This window comes from Micromesistius poutassou (genome assembly GCF_964030765.1).
Source record: "Micromesistius poutassou genome assembly, chromosome: 6".
In the NCBI taxonomy this organism is placed as follows: domain Eukaryota; kingdom Metazoa; phylum Chordata; class Actinopteri; order Gadiformes; family Gadidae; genus Micromesistius; species Micromesistius poutassou.
Window position 1 is genome coordinate 6,176,241 of NC_140276.1, and position 25,204 is coordinate 6,201,444.

Consider the following 25,204-nt stretch of genomic DNA (forward strand, 5'->3'; position numbering starts at 1 on the left):
GGGGATAAAGGGAGGGATTGATGAGAAATGTTTCTAAAGAGACACGAGAGGCGAATGTCGCGAGCATGGGTGAATGGAAACAGCGCGGCAAAGAAACACAAACACTCAGGCGAGTGGAGCGTGACGGATGAGCAAGGGCGGGCCAAACGCAGTGTTTGTTGTTGCTGTAATGCACGAAAGGTTAGTCGCACTGCCTGGCATCTCCCCACATAGGATGCTGAGCAGAAAATACAATGCTGCATATCGCTGCACTAGTCAGCGTTTGAAGTGATGTGCTCGGAGGTGCTTTCGCCTCCTATCCGGTTTGTCGCATTGATCTCATGTTGTTGTCACACACACACACACACACACACCTGGAGACACAGATGACAACAAAAACGACGCACCAGGTTATTTATGATTTAAGTTTCCCAGCATGGCTCACATGACATGTCTACTCCCGCCATATTCTCATACAAGCATCCATGACAATAAACATTAATAAATCATAATGATGTGAATCGTTTTGTATCGGCAGTGTCGGCAGCGATGGCTTCCCATCGGCATTGCTGTGATTTGATTTCAAGTGATTAAAAGTCCCACAACAGGGCTGTGCCTTGCATGAGATCAAATGATCCTAGCCGTGCATCACTTCACGTCATTGGTAATGCACTATTCAAGTGCGCATCACATATATTTGAAACAGATCATACACAAGTGGTTTGCTGCTGTAGCTAGTTTTACATTGTTACCCAAAGGATCATATATACAACATACATATACATACAGTATTTACATAAGTACTAACATGCGTACAAACATACATACATACATACAATACACATACATATTATGTAAATGTAAGTATTATTGTTGTGGCTTATTCAGAGTTCTCAACTGGGAAAAGACTTGTTATTGCCCAGATGTTATGCAGCTGTTGTTAGCTCCAGATGACACATAATAATGGATTGTGCTTTTGGTCTGGATTGTCATGACGTTTAATCTGCCTTCAACATGGCTAGGGTCAAAGACTAGCATTGACCACTGTCGTGGCAATTCCCTTTAACAGAGATTGCGTCTAGGCCAGATGAGATTCCCACTGCAAAAAAGCACACAATACATTGGAAAGCAACTATCCTAGGTTTAATGCAGGCATACGTTAGACTCCTCTCTAGCAGAGTGAGTCCAGAATACAGTTTGACAGGGTTTCAGACCCTCCCCATATTGTAGATGTCAATAATCAACTCAAGTGATGTTTACCCAAGACACAGAGGTGCCTGTGTTTTTATCAAGGAGAAGAGTGCCTAAGGGGATGTCTTCTCCTTTGTGACCCGTTTACCCGAGCACAAAGGTCAATGAATAGTCTCTGGACTCTGGAGAAAGGCAGGTTGGCAAGACAATACGCGAAAGGAAAGAACAAGGCCTAAGTTACAAAAACAAACATGTCGATTTTTCCATCACACCACTTTTTAAAAATCTTTTTGAAATCTACCCAGTTATGAAGACTCAGAGGTAGCCATCAAACATGATGTTACCAAGAGTACTATAAACCACATAACCATATAAACCATCCATCTCGAGGCTTCATCATTCAATAGACTCTAGGGTCGACTCTAGTAGCACAACACTGAGACGGAGACTAAAGTGATTTGTGTCGTGATATATATGTAGTCACTCTCCTTGTACACCCTCAATGTACATTAGCACAATGAGTCCATCGCGATCATCAACACAATCTCTACAGTGCTGTGTCTGCATTCAATAACATCCCTCCTCTCTGTGCTGCGCTTTGGCCAGTGGCTCTCGGCCCCACCACACACACACACACACACACACACACACACACACACACACACACACCAACAGGTGCAGGTCACCACTCACACACACACACACACACTACGGCTGATATGCCTTGAAAGAAGAGTGCAGCACTGCGTCCCCATTAGTGGTGGATGCTATCAGCACAGGCGGCCTGTGCTTTCAGTCTGTCCACCCCCCGCCCCCCCCCGCCCCCCCCGCCCCCCACCACACCCCAGGACCTGCCCCCCCTTCACCCAGGTCCCCTGTCCCTGGTCCCTGGGGGGGGGGGGGGCTCTGATGTGCTCAGCGGGACGCGATAAGGACCGATAAGGAGAGGTGTGAAAGCACTCTTTGTCGGGAGTCACCGGTTGGAAGTGCAGCTTCTGAGGGGAGTGGTGGTGGTGGGGGTGTGGTGGTGGTGGTGGTGGTGGTGGTGGTGGGGTGGTGGGGTGTGGTGGTGGTGGTGGTGGTGGTGGTGGGGTGTGGGGTGTGGTCTGTCTCAGAGTGCTACTCTCTGCTAGCCTGGAGATCCAGAGCCACGTCTAGAAAGCTGTCTGTCAGGGTCTGGCAACGAGTAATGAAATGGCCCAACTCGAGGGGCGGCACCAAGCGTGCATTTAAAAATATCACTGCACGCAATTGGATAACACTACGACCAATCAGAGGAATACAAGGGGTGACGTATCCAGACCAGCGGAGCTAACCAATAGGTAAGAGTCTTGCCGTATCCGGTCGGTAAAACAGCAACACTTTCAGCCCGCCTATATCTGATACCCGATGTGATTGGTTAATGTTCTGGGCCAGGGAGTGAGTATATTGCTCGTTCCCAGAGTGACTCACTCCAGGGTAACTCTCTGTGTAAATCCCTCTGATTTTGGGGAGACTGGGGGCTGGGGCTTATGAGTGACAGGGGCTGCCATTTTTCATCAAAGTTTTGTATCATTTTTGGGGGGGAAAATGCATTTGCTTTGTTTTTTAATTGGTTCCCCCCGACCTGTCAGCTGATACCGTATTTGTGTTCCTTCTTTTGTTTTTGTTTTTCCTTCTTCGGTGCCTGGTGTATACCAGATATAGGCCTCCATGATATCAGAAAGTGACTTTGAATCACTCTTCACTCACTCTTTCTTTCCAAAGCGAGGTCTGTCTCAGAAGCTTGGAGCAGGTTTTTTCCTGTTTATGTTTTGAGCACCTGACTTGTTTCTTGGAATGGTTTGTAACATCATTTTTTGACAAAATCATCATTAGCTTCTGGTTTACATCCATTTTGTTCCACCGGGTTCATTGCCTGCAGTGTCGTCAAATGACAGCGAGTGTGGTTCCCGATGCTTGCACCGGACATTTAAACAAATCACCAGTTTCTCCTGCTAAGAAGTCTCATCATCACGATTCTGAAGGAAGAAAATGAGAGAGCGTGAAATAGACAGAAAGAGGGAAAGACTCTGCCCTGGTCGGAGTTCTTGCGCATCTAGTCAATTGAGTTTGCCTGCCCACCCCGTCCTCTCCACACCTGCTACACCACCAACCACCCCCCCTCACGTTGAAGATTAAACAAATGCTAAGCTATTATGGCTAGGAGCAGGGCGCTTATGTCACGCATCAAACATGTGTGTAAAGTGAAACACTACTACTGTAAATATAGATTGGCCGACAGAATATGATGTTCGGTTACCAAGGTTACTGAGGGGAGGGAATAAGGTGAATGGAATGGAAGAAATAGATATACAGTATATTTCTTCAATTTCATAGATAGTAAGATAGATAGATATAGATAGAAGAGTGTGTGCGTCTGTGTAAGTCATTGAGTGTGTGTGTGTGTGTGTGTGTGTGCGTGCAAGCGTGCGTGTGTATACGCTCTGTGCGACGGGATGTGCGTGTGTGTGCGTGTGTGTGCACGCGCTCGTGCACGTGTGTGTGTGTGTGTGTGTGTGTGTGTGTGTGTGTGTGCACGCGTGTGTGCGTGTGTGTGTGGTTGCTCCTGAGACAGACAGAGAGACGGAGACAGAGAAAGCCCGACGGAGACGGAGTGAGGAGCCAGAGCTCTGGCAGAGATGAACGGGTTATGGGCTTCATGATTCACAGATACACAGCCGTCACATCCATCACACTCCCAGCTGCCCTGGCTAACACATGATAGGATATCACAGTCTGATCCCTGCCAGGAAGCCAGCATGTCATCCGCTGGAGAGCCGCGCAGAAAATGCAAAAAAAACCCAGTGTGTGTGTCTGCGTTGCGCGCGAAAGTGCGTGCGTCTGCATAAATACATGTGTGACGTGTGTCTAAAATGTGTCATAATGTTGTGTACGTGCGTGTATGTGTGTGTGTGTGCGTGTGTGTGTTTGTGCATGCATGAATGATGTGTCACTTATAGGGTGGATAAGCCAATGAGAGTGTGGTGGATTAAAAGGGAGAGAGAAAGAGAGAGAGAGAGAGAGAGAGAGAGAGAGAGAGAGAGAGAGAGAGAGAGAGAAGTAAGAAGGTGAAACAGGGCATAGAAAGAAAGAGAGAGAGAGTAGGAAAGCAACTGTGTGTGTGTGTGTGTGTGTGTGTGTGTGTGTGTGCGTGTGTGCGTGTGTGTGTGTATGTGTGTGTTTGAGTGTGTCTGTGAGAGAGCGAGAGCCCCAGCGAGGTTAGAGGTACAGGGTCAACGGCGGAGCTAGACAGCCAGTCGGCCCTAATGAATCGGCCTGCCCGCCGCTAATGAACGGAGCCCGGAGATGAGAGAGGAAATGGAGGGAGGAAGAGGAGTCAGAGTCCATGAGGGATGAAGAGGATCATATCAGAGACTACATTACCCAGGACCATTAGTCCTCCTGTCTCTGGCGGCCCAACATGTAATGAGCCAGTCCCAAATGGATGCTTTTCTTTTTTTTTTCTCCACGCGTGACTCACCTGTATGAATTACAGGTTGATTTATGTATGCACGGTACAAGTAAACAGATTTGCTACAAGTTCAATTAAATGGATAGAGCTTGCCTTTTATTTCACGATTCATTTATGTTCTCCTGGTTTCCGTTCTCCAACATTCTTTCATTAAATGACATGGAGCATATACACATTTCCTTCAAAAGGGCCATAAATCACTTCAATAAATCACTAAAGGGAGGGAAAACAGCTTTTGTTCCCCTGCTTCCCGTGTGTATACCAGGCTGGTTCATTTTCTTTGGAGCACATTCCTTCTATAGGGTGCTTTGGATCCATATCTATAATGAGGGTCTGGCAGTTCCAGCGGAGGGGTTTGAACCGTCCCTCCTGCCAACTCTAAGGGCAGCTTAGTCGTTTGGCTTTTAATCATCTGCAGGACTTTATTATACTTTTCATTTAATGCTCATTTTTTTATTCAGAAAAAAAAAAACGCATAAAATTACCAAAGCACTTTCAGATTGACACTTTGTTCTTTCTCCCCCTCCCCTGTCCCACCCCCGCCCTATCGACTTCAGAACTTTATTAATGTCGAAACATTATTAACGTCGAAACACTACACTGTGTTCAGCGCAGGCAATGTAAAGAGGGAGACGGGATTACTGTAAAACAAACCCCAACAAAGATCCTTTGTTTTTAAGCCAACCTCCTTAAACTCAAAAAGTTAAAGGAGGTTAAAGCGTCTGTGTAAGGGTACATGCACTTCCACAGAAGCATTGGCACACCCTCTCCGTACGATTGAGTTTCTCTGTAAAACTCTCGAAGATGCTGGCGTTTTTTTTTTACTTTGGCCCCTGGGTCTGTTATTGTGTGTTCCCCCGGTTGTCCCGACACACACCCTGACACGGCTCCCCCCCCCCCCCCCCCCCCCCATTACGGCTCCTGACACGCGCCCACTGGGCCATCGAGCGGCCGCCGCGCACACCAGAAAACTCTCATTAGGAGAAGTGCTGCACACAGACCCAGAGGGGGCGAGAGAGGTAGACACACAGGGAGAGAGGGAGAGAGAGATCGGGGAAAAGAGAGAGAGAGAGAGAGAGAGAGAGAGAGAGAGAGAGAGAGAGAGGAAGAGGAAGGGCGGGAGGAAGACAGAGGGAGAGAAAGAGATAAGAGCAAAGAGTGAGAGGGAGAGTGACGGGAGAACGAGAGCGAGAGAGAGAGAGAGAGAGCACCGGAGATAAAGCGCGACAGAAAAAAAGGACAAGAGATGAGAACAAGAGAGAGAGAGAGACATGGAAAGAGAGAGCAAGTGAGAGAGGGAGAGAGAGATTGATAGAGGGGGAAAAGAGAGAGAGAGAGAGAGAGAGAGAGGAAGAGGAAGAGCGGGAGGAAGACAGAGGGAGAGAAAGAGATAAGAGCAAAGAGTGAGAGGGAGAGTGACGGGAGAACGAGAGAGAGAGAGAGAGAGAGAGAGAGAGAGAGAGAGCACCGGAGATAAAGCGTGACAGAAAAAAAGGACAAGAGATGAGAACAAGAGAGAGAGAGAGACATGGAAAGAGAGAGCAAGTGAGAGAGAGAGAGAGAGAGAGAGAAAAAAACTGACCTTTTTAACTAATCGGTGTAAGGTAACTCACTCGCTGTTTTTCCCATTCCAATCACCCTCGTTCGCCCCGTTCCCCGGCCTTGGCAGCCTCATTGGGTCATTAGTATCGTCTTGACGGCCGCTGCCTCTCTCACGGGGGATGAATGGAGGCCTTATTTGCATAAATTGTGCAATTGTGCTGCACACAAAGGGTCCTGTTTTGTGTGTTGGTAAAAACGGCCGAGCGCACAAACGATGGTCTTCATTGACAGGGGAACACACAGGAAGAGTCTGGGACGGGACGGGAAACCATAGTGAGTCACACACAGAGTCACCCTCCTTTAAGTCTTATCGTCGGCCAATTAGGAGGGTTTTATCATCCGGGCTGGGCCAATAAGGAAACAAAGTGTTACCCCGATAACCGTCAGGCAATATCGGTGTGGTGGACGGGTCAAAATGGGCTCATTTGTATCGATTCTATTCATGCTGTGTTTCCTGTTTATATTGTTGTGTGTATTCTATTGTATTCTTACCTGATGATTTTTGGCTTGAGCGGAGCGACTTTCAAATATCCTCCGAGATCACTTTTATCTGTTTCCCTACAGTGTTCAAACAAGACCACGTGTCTGTGGAAAGATGATACATGTACAACATATGGCGCTTATGGGCTGCGTATACCCGGAAGATATCGACTCGAGGGAGCGGGAGAACGGAGCGTGACTCTGCAGGCAATTAAAAGCCTGCGCTCCCTAAAGAGTTTCCGAGCAGAATGCCGGACAAATCTACGTTCATTTGTTCCTCAAGGGATCAGGGATAATCATACTTGAATACAGCACCAGCTTCCCACGCACACGCACACACACGCGCACACACACACACACAACCCCACACACAGGGAAGACACTCCCTTTCACATACACATCATCAGATACACACTCGATAACCTTCACAAACAAACACACACAATCACATACGTTCACAAAATCACAAACACACACACAATGACATTCACATGAGCGTGCATGCATGTACTCACACACACACACACACACACAGACACACAAACAATCAACCATCATCACGTACACACACGCACACTGTGACGCTCCTGTAAAAGAGGAATCCCGTGACGTGCCGTGCCGACAATGCACCTGCGATTCTCAGAGTTCACTTTGTGTAGCGTTTCCACGGCGACCCAGGGTTATAATTACCCAAGGTGTCTGCGGTGGTCGTGATCTCCAGGGGAAGAGGACGCTGCTATCTGACTGGGGTTTAACTACCTGCGTTCAGCAGGTAGTTAAACCCGAAGGCACGAACGCAGGTGACGATGCATGTACGCACACACGTGCACACACACACACACACAGAAGAAAGTAGAAGGCACACGTTTTAAAAGTATATCTTAATATAAACATTTTATTCAGTGCATTTTGTGTATACAACAAATAATGAACAACTGGAAGGTATCAGACAGCCCCGGTATCACCTGCCTGTACATGTTGCCTTAATCGGTCGTTTCGGCCTGGTAGTTTGGAACACAGCCTCCGACATGGGGGTTAATACACATTGCCTACATCATGCAGCTCTAGACCAGAATGCCCTGCTCTCTCCCATGCAACAGGTCGATTCAACCTTTTTAAAAGCCCCACCTCCAGAGGAAGCCAAACCCCCCCCCCCACACCCCAGAAGCATGTACCATAAAGACGCTATGTAGCCCAAAGGGTAAAAGTACGTGGCCCACAAAAGGGCTCCTCCTTTGTACACGGGTGTGTTTGTACAAGTCCTGTGCAAGAAAAAAAAGGAAGAGTTTCTCTCTTTTTTTTTTTTTTTGTATTGTATTTTTTATGCATTTTATCATTTTAATAGATTTTACTTTAACAAATATGACATACCCTAGAAAATGTTAAGCCACCTAAAATTTCCACAGTCTTTTTTCACTTTTTTTTTTTTTTAATATATAGAAAAATCGTCACCACATTGAAGTTACTCAAACACGTGCCAAGAGTCCTGGGAAGTTTATCTTCTCGAGCCATACCGGGATGGTCGGAGATGGAAAACAAGGAAAAGTTGACTAAAGTTGGGAGGGGGGGGGGGGGGGTCAGAGGATAACACAAGCACGGACGGGGGAGAGGGGGGAGAGGGGGGGGAGAGGGGGGACGACGACACAACAGGGACATGAGGGCGGAAGGACATCTCGACGCCGGAAAAACACAACGGGAAAACGAGAACAACACTGAACTCCAGCACCAACCGACGAACGCTTCCGGAACACTCGAGCAAACCAACTCCGTCACCACCGTCAAAACGGCTTCAAAACCCCTCCGTCTTCCAGATCCTCACTTCATTATTTTTAAATGTTTTTAGCATTTCCCCCCCCTCATCAAACCAAACGCGATACGACGGGACGGCGAAAGGAAAAAAGGGGAATCCAGTGGCGGCTCTGTACTGGCTTGGGTTTTTTTTTTTAGTTTTATCGCTGCCTTAAAGGGACGCTCTGTTTCTGTTCTGTCTTTGGTGTGCTGGGGAACCCATCGTCATGGTGGAACGGCGACGGAACAACATGAATAAAACATGAACACTGTGCGGGGCGGGGCGCGGGGGGGAACCGGGAGTCGATACTAATAAAAAATAAACAGTTCTCGGGCTAATACAAATTGAAAATTAGCAAAAGCAAGGTGCAGCCGTGGCGTAAAAATCAATTATCAAACAAAACGGGCGAGAACAAACTGCTGAATCCCTTTGCCAAGTCACGCCAGCTCCGCGCAGGGGGATCTAATCACCGTTTTCCCCCCTGGTTCTTTCTAGTCCCATGCTGGTGCGCCGAGTCCCCGAGCACGTGCACGTGCACGAGAAGCGCACGAGAGCTACCGTCTGGGCCAGCCGCCGCACCTTCTACGCGAGGCTGTGCCGCAGTGAGGGGGGGGGGTGGGGCGGGGGGCTACAGGCATCCTACTCACAGGAAGCTTGATTGGGGAGAGAGAGGGGGGTGGAGGGAGGGAGGGGTCGGGGGAGGCTATGGCCATGGGTACTACTGCGTCGTGTACCTGTCTCTGCTTCGCCCCCCCCCCCCGCCCCCCCACCACACAAGCCACACCAGGGTTTTATACCCGTTAACCGGCTGCCCTTGGCAGCGCCTTCCCCTCGCCTCCAGTTACCGTCTCTCCCAAAATGGTCTGAGTCTCGGTGACCTAAGTGAGAATAACAGAGAGAAAAAGTGGTTGTCCAGAAAACGAGAAGATGAAACGATAGCAAGGAGATATTAAGATGAGCTTACCAGTCATCACTAAATATAGATAGACCAATAGAAGGAAGAAATATGCAAGCCCCATGAGGGCAGTTCTTTTTTCTCTACAATGTTTCATATATGGCATCAGTGGTTTACAAATGATGTCTTTTTTTTTTTTTTTTCTTTTTTTTTTTTCTCTCGCGCTATTCTTTTTCTTTCAGAAGGAATGAAGACTGACCATGATAGTGTGCCAATTGTTTTGTCGGATGATGGCGGGCGGGTGTGTGTGTGTGTGTGTGTGTGTGTGGGTGGGTGGGGGTGTGTGTGTGTGTGTACGTAAGTGTGTGTGGGTGATGTGTGTGACGTTGTCTGCTGTAACTAAGCCCTGAATCACTGATTGGAGATCGGACAAATTCGTGGGCTTTGGATGCACGCTCTGCTGGAGGTAAGGTATTCGTGGTTTGGTGCCTGGGTCTTTTTTGTTACTCTGGTGCCGGTGGGGGGGGGGGGGGGGGGGGCCGGGCTACGTGGACTCGTTCTGGCTGACCGCCTTGCCGCCGTTGAGCATGGCGGACGCGCTCCGGCTCTTGGTGGGCGTGCCGCTGCCGGAGCGCGAGAACTCCGTCAGGTCGTGGAGGGAGGGCTCTCGGTACATGGCCACTGTTGGGGGTTCGGCGCCGACACCGCAGAGGAGGAGGAGGAGGAGGAAGAAGAAGGGAGGAGGGAGAGGGAAGAGAAGAAGATGGTGAGGAATACAGCGAAAGAAAGCCGCCAACTGACAACGACGACGGCGGCAGACTGAAAAATGTCAACTCAGCATCGCCATCTGGTTTGCGGAAACAATAGTGAGCACGTTCTATAGATAGGATCGGATACATACAATAAGATGAGGGCTGCAAATCTGACAGAGACAAGGCAAGACAAGGCAAGGCAAGGCAAGGCAACTTTATTTATATAGCACTTTTCATACACGAGGCAGACTCAAAGTGCTTCACATATAAACCTTGTCATACAATGTGTATGTGTGACAACAGTTCACGCAGGTTGCTTTTTTTTGTTTTTGTTTTCAGGTGAACTCCGGTGCCACAGTGTGACATAATAATTCCAGACGCCTCGGCAGGAAAGCTTTGCTGTGCGTGCACCCTTGGCTTTCTCTTTATGTCTCAGCAAGCACTTTTTTTTTTTTTTCGTCTGAAGAAACGCCAGTAATCTGAGGGACATGGCCGTTGGCTTTTCGGTGCGGTGTGAGGCGCGTAGAATGTCATTAAATGTCTGCTCCTTTGGGACCGCGTGGCTGAGACAGCAGACCCAGAGAGATGACAGAGGGGTGATGCTTGGCAAAGCATCTTTTTTCCCGTAGTGCGTTCCAAGCAAAATCATCCGTAGGACACCGCTGTAGATCGAAGCCTGGGCTATCGGGGTCGTCGTGATAATCCTCTCATCCTCTCTCCTCCTGAAACGCTCTCAGGCAAACAACTACCATCGACATCTACACTCCCCTGTCTCCACTCTGACCACGCTGGCGTCTGACAGCCAACAGAAAGGCTCTATTCATCGGGACTTCCGCGCCGTGTCAACACGATGTTCCCAAAGAGTTTCGAGAGGTCTCCGTTTTCCCCCAGGGGGGTGTTTGACAGACGCAGACCTTACAGCTCACGCCCGCACACACACACACACACACACACTCACACACACACACACACACACACACACAGACACACACCAGGATGACTGGCGACAGGTGAGGAGAGAGAGAGAGAGAGAGAGAGCGAGAGAGCGAGAGATAGATCAAGAGCGAGAGAGAGAGAGAGAGAGCGAGAGAGAGAGCGAAAGAGTGAGAGATAGATCAAGAGAGAGAGAGAGAGAGTAGGATGAAGACAGTTTTAAAATGGATGGATGGTGATGCCAAGACTGCTGAACTGGAACCAGTGGGGGGGGGGGGGGGGGTGAGAAGCACCCTGTGAACGGCGTAGCCAATGAGAAGAGAGATCCTTAATTGGCACCCTGACACACCACTGCCAGCGAATCTCGATGAGAAGCAATGGAATTCCTCTTTCTTTATTCCCTTCCCCCCATTTCCATTAAAGTCGGCTACAGCTCACTGTTACACAATCTTCTTTCTCTCCCCCCCCCCCCCCCCCAATCCATTAGAGCAGGTTACAACTCTCAAGTAGGCTTCTCACAAAGGCATCATTTGTGTCTTTCTATTACTTCCACTCTTTCTCCCCTTTTCTTCTTACTTCATATGCTTTTTCAATGTCTGAGCATAAAGGACCGCACCACTGTGAACCCATCAAATAGATTAAGTATGTTGTGACTTTAATATTTCTAAATGGATCGCCATCCTTTTGGGGGGGTTTGTAGCTCATGCTGATAGAGATTCTTTACATTTTGACTACACCAGGATCAACAGTGTCTTTCCAGATTAAGTTAAGGCCAGGAGATCCACAGAGGGTACCACAGTACCTTTACACACACACTGTCAGCTTTCAAAAGGGAGACTTAAAACGTAAAAAGGACATTCTGTAAATGTATTTCTCCCTTTGGCCCTTAAGACAAGCTGCATTAAACATCCTGCTCAGCCATGTTCCCCCCAATCTCATATTAAAGGCTATAACTGCCACACATGGTCTGTTAACGGCATAAAGAAGAATCATTGTCTCAATCTATGTCCATTTTTTCAAGGGCTAGATATCGAGCTAGCTTGTACCAAATGACAACAATCTGTCACAAAAGGGACGTTATGACGACAAACACAATGATGGAGATTGCGTTGTTCCAACTTAAATGGCAAACTGAATCTTTGGGGAATTAACCGGGGGCACTAACATTGTTATATTGATCAATAAAATGTCTCTTGGGACATTCAACTAATTGAAAATCTTTAAAGATTAAAGCTGTCCTTTTAATTTGGCTGTTGACATTTACCAACTTTGGGTAACACAATTAACCACTCAACCTTATGTCCACAATACATGACAACTGTCAGTGAATGCAAGGAGAAATGACTCTGCTCATTTTATATCCCCCTTTTCTTCCTAAGCCTGATTTCGTTTTCTCTCTCATTGGCAGTCTCCGAAACAACTCATGTAGCTAAACGGAGGTGAAAAACAATTGCTGGAACAAAGGGCATATGCAGACCAAATCCGGCTTTGTGGCGAAAACGTTCCACCGTTCATTTGGATGGGGGCATTGCGTCTGCCGTAGCAGGTAATCACCGTGACGCCTGATCCAGTGTGAATCCAGCCTAAGCCACAGGACCGTGGTGCCTTGTTTTCAAATGGCTAGTCTCTGTCTCTCAAACAGCTATGTTATGCACAAGTCAGTCAATTTGTTCTTGTTTGTTTTGTAGACAAAAGCTACACTTCGGAGCTCACATTTTAGGCTGAGTACATTTTTATGTAAATATGTTCTTAAACAGTACATTACAGATATATATATATATATATATATATATATATATATATATGTATATATATATATTTTTATACTGAAGACTGCACAAAGCAACACTGCACTAAAACAGACTGTTTCATAAAAGAATAAATACATCAGGGGGAATAGTTGGGTTTGAAACGATCACAATAGCTGATATTGTTATCATTTCAGTCTTGTTTTACTGTATCTTTGCTTGTGTTGATGTGCTTGTGTTCCTTTCTCCCTTGGATATAATTGTGTGTTGCTTTCATCTACCTGAAACCAAAAACAGCCTACCCCTCTGTCCCTCTCTGTGAAAGGTTTGTGGGAGATGAAAGCACAACTCTTTCTCAACACAGACAACACCACCGTTACCCTCCCCTTGCACTCCCCTCTCCTACTTTCTTTGGTCCAAACCACCCGCACTCATTTTCCTGAAAGGCACGCAGCCACCTTACAATAGGGCTTTTTTTTTTTTTTTGCTTTCCATGGTTTTCTATTCCACTACGGTGGACTAAAGCAGCAGCTGGCTGCGTTCAAAGTGTGCAACTTTATACCTCAAGCTGCGCCACTGACACAGACGGTGGCTTTGAATCAAATTATTCTCTGTTTTCCAGTGAGGTGTGACCCGTGGGAACGTGTAGGAGAGAGGAGCTAGCGGTGCACAACAACATGATCCACCGCCACCACCCTTAATCGGCTAACAAGTTAGCAAAACGGAAAGAAGGGGCAGAGACAGCAATTTCCTTTAGAGTGAAAAACCAAACCAGGGATTTTTTCGGGGGTTTTCGGGGACCTGGGGGCATTTATTCAAAGGAAAATACTTGAAACTGTTTGTTTCCCCTCAAAGTTTGACGCTTAGAAAAACAAAAACGTGACTGTACAAAAGAAAAAGGACACTCTCCCTGGGACTGGCATGGGGGGAGTAATCTTGATATAATTTCAGAAACAGACTCATTCCCCCCCGGTGTAACACAGAACGCCAGAGGAAGTCTTTTCTTCCTGTGGCCTTCAGACTGTTCAACACATCCTCCTCCGGCCGCAAGAGGGACAGTGGAGACACTGTGTCCTGAGCCTAATGTCACTTTGTCACTTTATCATTTTTACCCATCATATCACTTCATCACTTTTTTTTGTGTGAACTATGCTGATGCAATCTTGTCACTTTATCACTATATCACTTATATCACTAAACAATTGCTCACCATATTTAGTTGTACTTATTTTAGTTCAACTTATGCAGCAAACTCGCATATTGTTGTATATTATATATACCTATGTTACTTGTCAAATTGTCATTTTTGTGGCATTGTTGCATTTAGTTACTGTTGTACTTTATTTATCTTTATCCTATTGTGCTTCTTTATCATATTGCGCTTTCGTTTGCTATTGTTTTATTTTCTTGTATTTCTTCTCCACTTTTATATCGCAACTGTTGCACAGCAATTTCCCTCAGAATAAATAACGCTTCTTGAATCTTGAATCTTGAATCATGAAATGGACGCTATATTGTTTTTCGCCACGAACAACGAGGTGTTAAAGACGGTGCGGTGCGTATATACCTTTCAGGGGTTTGGGGAGGAAGTGGGCTGCTGGCTTGTTCTTCTTCACGTGGTTCCCCTTCATGATCTCGCCCTCCTTGTTCAGGCCCAGGTACCAGCCCCGCCCCGACTGCTGCTGTCGGTAGATCATCGACGAGTACGTCACGTAGTAGTTCTCAAACACCGACTCCTTGAACTTACACTCCGGTGTGAAGTGTTCCTGGAGTGTGGGGGGGTGGGGGGGGGGGGGAGAGAGAGAGAGACAGAGGGAGAGACTTTTACATGGGTGTCGTGTTGTATTCCCTACTGAAGTTTCGCCTTACCTTATATTACTTTTCACTGTCTTTAGCAGTATCAGTGTACCTCTCCCATGCCAATAAAGCCCTTTTAACTGAAATGGAAATTGAACCGAATAGAGAGAAGGAGGAGGACGGGTACATTTCTTTAACGTTATCGTATTACATATTATTCTTCATTATTAACTTTCTTTCTGTATCACATTCATTCTCATGTGCTATTCCCATGAAGCCCTTTGACTTGAGAGAGAGAGAGACAGACGCACAGAGCGAGATAGAGTGAAATACAGACACGGGGAGACACGATGACGAGAGATGAGGCGGGGAGAGTTCGAGTTAGACCTGGGGTTAGGAAGCGTAGGAGTCGTTGTTTTTCGGACGCGTCTAATCCCTGCAACCTGCCTATGTCACGTGCACCGGCCTCTGATCCTACCCGGTGAAATGGAACTCTTCATTACTTGTAGCCCGAGTGCACCGATTCAGCGGCCGGTGTGTGAAGCACTACACACATTCATGTAATAGAGCCAGGCCTCTTACTCAATATTCACATCTCTCCAAGGGCTTCAAATCTATTCGTTCCATTTGCCGTAGTGAATAATGTAGTGCTCCGTGACGCTGATTAAAGAGAGACGATAGATAGCGATGGGCTATTAATAAAACATTCAAGAACCCGGATTGCCCTTACTTGGCCATTGTGCTGCCTATTTTAAATTATGTACGAGACGATTCATAATCTTTGCTCGGCGGCGTCTCTCTCTTCCAGATTCCAGATACCAAAATGTGTGTCTGGGGAGCATCGGGTGTGCTCGCTATAATGTCATCGCCGAGCGTGTCTCCATGGCCTAACCCCGCACACTCGGGAGTTCAGACACACGTGTGCGAAGCGGCGCGAGGAGCTTGAGGTGGCAGGAGTGACGTTTGAGTTGTTTATCAAAGCATGTTGAGGTGTCCACCAACCGTTCATTGATAATCTCTACACCGCTCGTCTCCCGACGGGACCATGGGGCACTCTGGCTGGAGACGACTGAATTGATCGTCCATCGCCACCGATTTTCTCCGCCTTTCTATCTCCTGGTTGTGTTTTCCTGTCCCTGGGTAAGGACCCAGCCTCCACTACACTGATGTGACTGCCACGAATCTCCCCAGAGGTAACAGCGTGTGCATGTGTGTGTGCGTGCGTGTGCGTGTGTGTGTGTGTGCGTGTGCATGCGTGTGTGTGTGTGTGCGTGTGCATGTGTGTGTGCGTGTGTGTGTGTGTGTGGGAGAGAGTTCTCCATGTGTGACATGTCCAATTTGTAGCACTTCCGAGAAGGGTGGCTGTGAGTGTGTGTGTGTGTGTGTGTGTGTGTGTGTGTGTGTGTGTGTGTGTGTGTGTGTGTGTGTGTGTGTGTGCGTGCGTGTGTGTGAGAGAGTTTGCCATGTGTGACATGTCCAATTTGTGGAATTTCTGTGAAGGGTGTGTGTGTGAGTTTGTGTGCGTGTGTGTATGTGGACATCCATTAACAGCCCAGGAAATGTGAGCTACTCTTCATTACCGTGGTATCATATAACAAAAAAAAAAGAAGGAATACTTGTGTTCTGTCTACAGAATCATCTCACGTAAATCCAAGGTTTGCACTGCAGAAAATAGGCCAGAGATCCAGGGCAGGTAGACCCTCAGGTAACAAACAAGAAGAGAAATACTTCACTTGAACCCCCCATGTAGCAATCAAGGGCACCCAGGAAGCAAACAGGTCAGGTACCATGAGGTACAGACAACCCAGGAATAAACACTGACCTGAAAGCCGTGCAGGGCTTAGGTAGGACATCAGATGCTCTCATTAGTATAGATAACTGTCAATCAATGTGGTTCAAGAGCGGTTCTCGACCACGTACGGATGGCGCTCCGTCTGATCCGAGCATGGGGAACTAATCCCATGGACGCTGTGGAGGTGGAGAACGCAAGGCCTCTGAGTGGTTATCAGCCACGAGACCAATATCCCATCTCTGGTCGCTAATAAGTCACCTGGAGAGTGCTAGGGAGCCGTGTGTCCAGGGACAGACACTGCATTCAGAGTCTAATAACCGGTTTGACACTAGTGCTGCGGAGAGATGTAGAGCGGCTGGGGATGGAGTTGTTTCAAGCGTTGCCGAGTTTCTTTTGATTGGGCCATGTGAGTTATTTTTAGTTTTTTTGTTTAAAAGGAGGAGGCAAACGAAGGTGTTTTGCTCTAGAATTCTTTATATTTATCCGAGCCCCGTTGACCTCCCCGTTTGAAAAGATAACAGAAAAATGCTCTCAAGGACATAACTGATGGACATTTTGTTAATTTGTCATCCGTAAGCCTCTCTGATCCAGTCTGGGTTCAGAAGTTTGCCCTTGTAGTTTGGCATCGTTGTATAATTGGCCGGTAAAGCAGTTGACTCAGTAACAAGCCGCACAAAGCAACTTACAATGAATTCAGATACATGTCATGAGGGGTTAAAGATCCGTATCGTTGGTTATATTTAATGTTTTTTTTTTTTTTTTACTACACTACTACACTTAGAGCGATACTAACATGAGCAGAACCTAAAGGCGGGGAGTCAAACAACCTAGCCACACTATCCCGTCATTCAGACGGTTATTAAGGGCTGTACATGAAACTTTAGTTGACTGTAGCCAAAAAGATAAAGAGATCAGAGTCAAAAAGTCAAAAGTCATGGCACCACCAAGACACAGGCAGCCGATGACTCATGCCCTCTACAATAGCTTCCTGTTAGCTCAGCTCTGTGTTTCAGCTAATCTGCTAGCACGCGGGAGGAGGGCGGACTAGCTGACGACTCTTCCAAATGCTAAAATCACCAGGGAAGCTAAACAGGATGCCAAGACGCAATGCAGTCTGAGCGCAAAAAAAAATCTTTCGCTACAGATCGGATTTCACACCCTTAGTCAGACTTGTTCATCCAACTGCATGGCTGGCGAAGCTGAGAGAACATGTGAGACTTTCTCCATTACCTAACGCGAGCTTGGGATGCAGGAAAGTGCCCTAGAGCCACATACGTAATCATCTATGTGATGTGTGATAGTCTGTTCTGGGCCATTGCCATTGAATCAGTGGATACTGCAGGCTGCGAATGTGTGTTTGATCGGAACCTCAATCCATGCCCATAGGGAGCACTGTGGCTGGGTTGTCTGTTAACTCTATGCTCGCCGCTTCGTCTTTCACTCTGTCTGAGCGCATGCGAGAGGGCTTTGAATAGCCGCTTGCGTGGCCTAGATGCTCTTTGAAAACGGGGTCTTAAAATCGTAATCACCCTATTACAGTAATTACAGTAAGTAGGCGACACATTTTCAGAGCTAATCACAGCACCACAACAACTTCTCACTTCACCATTGAGATCTATGCATTCCATTCATACACAGGACACAGGACTTTCCCCAGTGTTACAGACATACACAATACACAGAATATACAGTCCTTTATTCGGGAAAGAAAAAACTTCACTATTCCCAATGTGTGTTCTAATAAACAGAATTTATTTTGGCAGTTGATGGTGTCCCAATATCGCTCATTAGATTGGACTTTTCCCATTTTAGTAGAGATTACATTGAGTGCTGTAGCTGTTTACAAAACCATGGCTGGCACACGGGGGCTAATGCAGAAGGCTTGTAGGTCGGATCCATTAGACTCCAATTAAAACCGCTCAACCCAAACACAAATCTGTACTCTGCAATGGGATCGGATTAAAGACACGATTTTATCCTGTGAGTGGTAATTAACTGTAATTATGATGATGATGACATTAACAAAAACAATGCTGGCCAACCATTAGGCTAACATAGAGATTATCTCAGATACACTGTAAGAGCAGGACAGCTGAGCTGCTGTCATGTTTTACACGATACCAACTGTATGAATGAAATGCATTACGTACATGTTATAATGTACTGATTATAATCTATTATTTAAATGCATTATCATGTACTGTGTAATGTGTTTCTTTGTACAGTATACTACACCTTAATTTGAATGCATATCTTCATGCAATATACTGGATTTTTTATATGGTGGTTTTTATGCAAGGTGATGAAAATGTATAATGTTTGAATGTAGCTTCCTTGCCCTGCTTGTCATATCCGTTCATCTCAGACACACACACAGAAGATGGGATCGATACCTCATGAATGGAAAAGGAAAAACAAACAATAATTCACCAATATCAAGTTCTCCCTCTCCACAATATGACATAATAAAATCCATAATAATCCTGAAGACACATATTGCTCATATTGTCCCCATTTTATTTTCAATATGCCTTCCTCTATCTTCCTCATTAAGTTACCCTTAGTCTATCTCCCTCTCTCCCCCTCTCCCCCTCTCTCCTTCCATCAGTAACCAGAGATAATAACTAATAAGCTGTTCGGCTCTGGAGCCTCTCTCCACCTCTAATGATGCCTTTATGTGGATCGTGCCGGACAACCCTTTCACCTCGGAGAGATGCGAGGCGGCTGTTAATGAACTACTGCACAGCTCGACACAAACGCAGACGCACTTCAAGAGGCCATTGGTGTGTGTCCATCGCCTGGAGACGGTAGAGGCTGGTAGAGTCAGTCGTCCTCTGAGAGTGTCAGAGTCTGAAGCAGAGAGAGGCCCACCAACTGGAGCGCCGCCGGTTTCCAATAGGGCGGGACGGCGACAACAATGGCAAAAAATGAGCGAAAATAAATAAATGCAAAGTTGTGATCAGCAGAACGCTATCTGCATTCAAACAAAGCCTGTCCAGTCATTTGGCTTAGCCTGTGGGTCGCTGGCCGAGTGGTTTAGCTAAACGGACTTTAAATGATGTACTTACACCACATGGGCTTTTACTTTGAAAATGCCGTCATGACAATCCTTTTGTCCAAACAGTGCACAGCTGGTCGCGTTCTGTTGCATAAGACAGGAGGCAGGCACTCACACTAAAATATTGTGCGAGTCCAATTAGTCCCACGCTAAGCCCATTGTGTTTCATATAACATCTGTGTAAATACTGCCTGATAAGCCGCGTGGCAGCAGGGTACACAGTACATAATACACACATGTGCATTCCCAAACACTGCACTGTACACCTTTACTGTACCGACGACAGCGATGTATATTGTTTCTCTTTCTTCTTGACAAATGTACTTATTGCAAGCCGCTTTGGATATAAGCGTCTACTAAATGCCCTTAATGGAAATGGAAGTGCACACATGTGGACACACACACACACACACATGCACGGGCTAACCCCCCCCCCCCCCCCCCCCCCCCCCCCCAGTATTCTCCCCCTGCTGTCTCACTGTGAGGGGGATCTTCTGCTGCAGTCACGAAGCAGGGGATGCTCTGACGCACTTCCCCGGGACACGGTGGGGGGGGGGGGGGGCCTGCTGGGGGATCCCACAGAACCCCACCCACTACCACCACCATCACCACCACACCCTACCCACCAACCCCCCCCCCCCCCCCCCCCCCCCACTCATCCATGCAGGGGGTTTCCCCGGAATGAGTCAGAGCATGCATGGCTAGGACGGACAGGGCCGAGAGACAGAGAGACAGGTCGGCACTCGGCACTGTAGATAATACAGTATATACCACCTATACCAGGGATAACATAGCTAAAGCCGGAACGCATGGATGTACGTATAATGAGAAGGGCTGTCAAGGTCCGGTCGGGCGGTCGATTGGTGGGTCGATATGCACTTGAAATGCGAAAAAGGGCCCGGGAGGGACACATGCACACTGATGTGTTTTATTTTTGAAGGGATAGGCTGTATTGTGTTAGAAATAACATTGATTATGAATATGAATAATATTGAAGGCTACGCAGTTTCTGTCTTAAAAAAAATCATATGGTTCGATAGAATACAAGTCTTATAAGACAGGAGGTCCAAACACCCCGGTTGTCACAACTTTGAACTCGGCCAACTTAAGGAATACTGCTAAGTCGTACTTACTGAACACTACTTAAGTCGTACTTACTGAACATTACTTAAGTGGTACTTACTGAACATTTACTCCGCTCCAACCCAAGAAGTCGTGAAAAAACGAGTGTAGTGTAGGCATAATACGTCCAGACATTATTGATTATGTCCAGACATTATTGATTATGTCTGCGATTCGCCATCAACCTTCGTGTTCAACGCTCGATTAGCTTTGAGTGTGAACAGAATTGGCACCTGGTCACGAATGGCAGCGCCATCCATTGGGACCTTGAGACCCTGGGTCCATTATACTAAGCACTTAACAAAGCCTTACAAACTAATGGGGCGACCGTGGCTCAGGTGGTAGAGCGGGTTGGCCGAGGGTCGGCGGTTCGATCCCGGCCCTTGCCACTTGTGTCATGGTCATTGGGCAAGACACCAAACCCACCTTGCCTCGTGTGAATGTGTCTGACTGTATGTTGGTGGTGGTCAGAGGGGCCGTAGGCGCTGAATGGCAGCCACGCTTCCATCAGTCTGCCCCAGGGCAGCTGTGGCTACTATCGTAGTTTACCACCACCGGTATGACGTGTGTGTGAATGGTAATGGCGTCTTTGGGTCATTGAAAAGCGCTATACAAAATACATTTGTTATTATTATTAATCTCCCGAGGTGTGTTGCCTAACCCTAACCCTAAACTCAGTCTGACCTTTTCCAAAATAGCGCTTCTATGATATTTAGGCTAGCAGGTAGAGTACAATGCACTGTGGCTGATTGAATTAATCTAGAGATTACAGTGCAGATCATTATTATTTCTGATTGGTTGTAGAGTTGGTTGACCAAGGTTTACTACAGCCCCTGATAACAAGAACGCCATCACTTGCACTGCGCATTCCTTTTATTTCATTCAGCCATGGCAACAGCAACCACTCTGCACTCTTTATTGAATCCAACGCAATATCATCTGGGATCATAATAATAATAGTGGAGAAAATGAAGAAAGAGTTTCTTTATTTTATTCTTGCTTTGAATTTGGTCAAAAGCGCAATATATTAAACAACCAGAGACATTCCAACCCATATTTTATTTAGAGACACGAAAAAAAATGGCAGCACTTTAAAGCATAGCTTTTTGAGTCTTCTCTTGGAGAAGACACAAAGCTCTTACACGCGGCTGCCTGTATATAGCGTGTGCACCTTGTATATGACCATGGCGGGGAGAGAAAGCCCGGCAGAGTCAATGAAAACGAGACGGCACGAGAGAGAGAGCGAGAGAGAGAGAATGTGAGAATGAGAGAGAGGGAGAGAGATAGAGTGAGAGAGAGGGAGAGAGATAGAGACAAAAAGGGAGATAGAGTATGATTGAGGAAGAAAGAATAAAAGGTAATCCCAGCTCACGTTATTCAATCCAATAACCACAGGCCGGTGAAAGCGTTTTCCCGGCAGATGCGAGAGCCAAGGCTACATTTCCACAATTTTTACAACGTAATTACTACAAATGTACAGCAGTATTACAGTAATGTAATTATATTGCTTCTATAGGCATGCACACAGTCATACACACTGTCTCTCTCTCACACACACACACACACACAGTATTACTGAGTGAAAATATAGAAAATATATACAACGCTATAGCTATATAACAAACTCAATTCCTTTTATACTTATAGGACATGTCTTTGCAACAATATCCTGAGCAAATCCTCTAGGGGAGCAATCAAAAACACAGACATAGCATGGATCTGAAAAGCATACTGCCTTGACCCCAATTGGATTTTGATTTGATTTATTAAATTGTATCAAACAAATGCCTTACACAAATGAAGACAATCAAATACAACTGAGGATAAAAACACAATAAAGTCCCGGACTTATTTCCATTGTGGTCCTCGACGCAAAACATCAGGACGGGACAATACACTCTCAGAGTGTGTGATAATCAATAAAAACTTAATTAAAAAATATATATATTGTTATTTTTTTATTTTTTTGGTACGCACTGAAATGAAACGTGCATCGAACCGTTAGACCCATACCGAGAAATGTTGGTACGAATGAGTGTATCGTTACACCACTAATTCATCCCCACATAAAACGGTAGAGGGGAAAGGGGGGGTTGGGGGGGGTGAGGGGTGGGGATCGCTTCACTGCAGTCACAGCGTATGCCCGTGATCCGGGAAAATCCCACAGCCCTGATGTCCCGATGCCCGGGCTTTTTAATTAAACGGCAGTGGCTCAGAGAACAGAGTAAGCCAGATACAAACCCTGAGGGAGACACATCCCAATCCCCCCTTGGTTTGGGTCATAGTACAGAGCAGTGAAAGCTGGGGAAAAGACTCGCAAACGCAGGAGGAAAACTAGTGCACTAATGCACACACATGGGCGCCCATCTCCAAGCCAGCACTGTGTGTGTGTGTGTGTATCTGTGTGTGTCTGTGTGTGTGCGTGTGTGTGCATGTGTGTGCATGCATGCGTAAGTGCGTACATGCGTACATGCGTACGTGTATGTGCATGTGTGTGTGTGCATGCGTGACCATGTGTGTGTGTGTGTGTGTGTGTGTGTGTGTGTGTGTGTGTGTGTGTGTGCATGTGTGCATGCGTATGTGCACGTGTGTGTGTGCATGCGTGACCATGTTTGTGTGTGTGTGTGTGTGTGTGTGTGTGTGTGTGTGTGCATGCGTGAGCGTGTGTGTGTGTGCATGTGTGTGTGTGTGTGTGTGTATGCGTGTGTGTGTGTGTCTGTTTGTGTTCACTGCAAAGCCTAAAACAAACACATAGGATAGAGCTTAAACGGGCACAAATGCAACCACACACGTTTAATAAGAGTTCAACCGAGGGGGACACTAAAGTACCGGCAGGTGTTTACCAAAGGCATTAGGCAGACTGAATGGTTGAGGCTTGGCTTTCTGCCCGATACCTACCTCCCATTCTGGAAAACCATCTCATCACACACAGCAGCAAAGTGGCTGTCCCTGTCTCATTCTCATATTACACATTCTCATATCTCGGGTCCAGCCGTCCTACTATACTATGGGCAGCAGAAGTCCTATCGGGGAGACTGCACAGAGTCGGGGCCGGAAGCCAAATCCGGCAGGCGGCAGCATGTGTTTTCCTGTTTCCTGTTTCGTGATGGAGATGTTCTAAGAAATCTCATTAGTGCGAGCAGACAAAGCTGTCAGAAGGGGATTTTAAGGGGATTTTAAGTGTATTTCTACAGTGGCCGACGCACACGATGTTGATTTGAAACCTTTTCAGATCCTTGAGTACAGTTACAAATGCTAGGTGTGTTTTGCCAATTACACTCATATAGATCCCCGCCTCCAGCAACCTGATTGGTCAAAACAAATATGAAGCAAAGGAAAGTGTCTGCCACCAGACTTGACACATTCATATTATGTCTGATTTGTGAGACTAGACATACGCAAAATGAATAATAAAGTAGTTATAAATAATACATTTGAAAGAAGTGAGACTGAGAATATATATAATTTGTTTAATGGTAGATGCGTGCGCGCGCACACACACACACACACACACACACACACACACACACACACACACACACACACACACACACACACACACACACACACACACACACACACACACACAATTCATAACTATATGCTCAAATATGAAGCGGTTAAATTCCATTAAAGGCGTAGTTATGACCTAATTTCCAAGTGAGCCAGTGTGTTAATTATCATTGGAGTCAGTTTTCAGTGTTATTTATCATCCTTCATTGAGAAATGGAGTGGAATAGTATGGTTTATTTAATAGTATTTCCATTATTTTGTGAATGTATTTTGCTGCACATTTTTTCTGTATATTTTTGTTGAGAACCCTGCATACCTCTTTATATATTTGCTTTGTATTGTCTGTATTTCACAGCAAAACAATGAAAAATATTCAAAATCATAATAGTGTTGATGAAGAGGATAAAGAAGTGAAAAAGAGAGAGAAAGAGAGAAAGTAGGAAAGAGTCAAAGGAAGGAAGAGTAACGTAATGGCCGTCTTGTCTCTCTTGCTCCCACACTTAGTGACAAGGATCCATTTACCGATTTTGACTCCATGCCAACACACACACACACACACACACACACACACATGCACACACGCACACACGTGCATAACAGCTAAGAACATGCACATTGAACATGAAGATAAGAAAAGGCCACACACACACACACACAAATAAACATATAGGCAAAGGCAGGTTATTAACAGGCAGATATTAACCTTGCAAGCATTCTTTAATTCTGCCTCCTCTACCTCCCTTAGTCGCCCTCATGATGTTCCGAATTCACCCTTGAAGCTCTTTGCTCGATTCCCAGCGCTCCCATTAGAGTCAACCGTTAATTATGAGCGATCGCAAATAAACGCCCCTCTCAGCTCCGGTCTCTGGGATGGCTTATTTTTGAATAGTATAATCATGTACAGCTACATATAAACAACATTTATGTTGTCAGTGGTTTCATTAGGTTTCATGATCCTGGGGCATTTGACCAAAGGTTAACACCACGTTCATGCATGAAGCTTACACCAAGGAAATGAAATCAAATAATGAATGAGGCAGAGTGAAAGATAAGCCCTCCC

At 46.3% G+C, this 25,204-nt stretch overlaps 1 protein-coding gene across 3 annotated transcripts in view; it reads right to left on the minus strand.

The window, feature by feature from the left end:
* Positions 1-9,955: 9,955 nt before the first annotated feature.
* fgf13a (fibroblast growth factor 13a) overlaps positions 9,956-25,204 on the minus strand; it is a gene marked incomplete at its 5' end in the record, with an annotated part of 90,940 nt that continues 75,691 nt past the window's right edge. For all 3 annotated transcript variants that reach the window (XM_084469478.1, XM_084469479.1, XM_084469480.1), the window contains 2 exons: positions 9,956-10,110; positions 14,430-14,628. In XM_084469478.1, the coding sequence (XP_084325604.1) occupies positions 9,974-10,110; positions 14,430-14,628 (336 nt within the window). In that variant the 3' untranslated portion in view covers positions 9,956-9,973. The remainder of the gene's footprint in view (positions 10,111-14,429; positions 14,629-25,204) is intronic.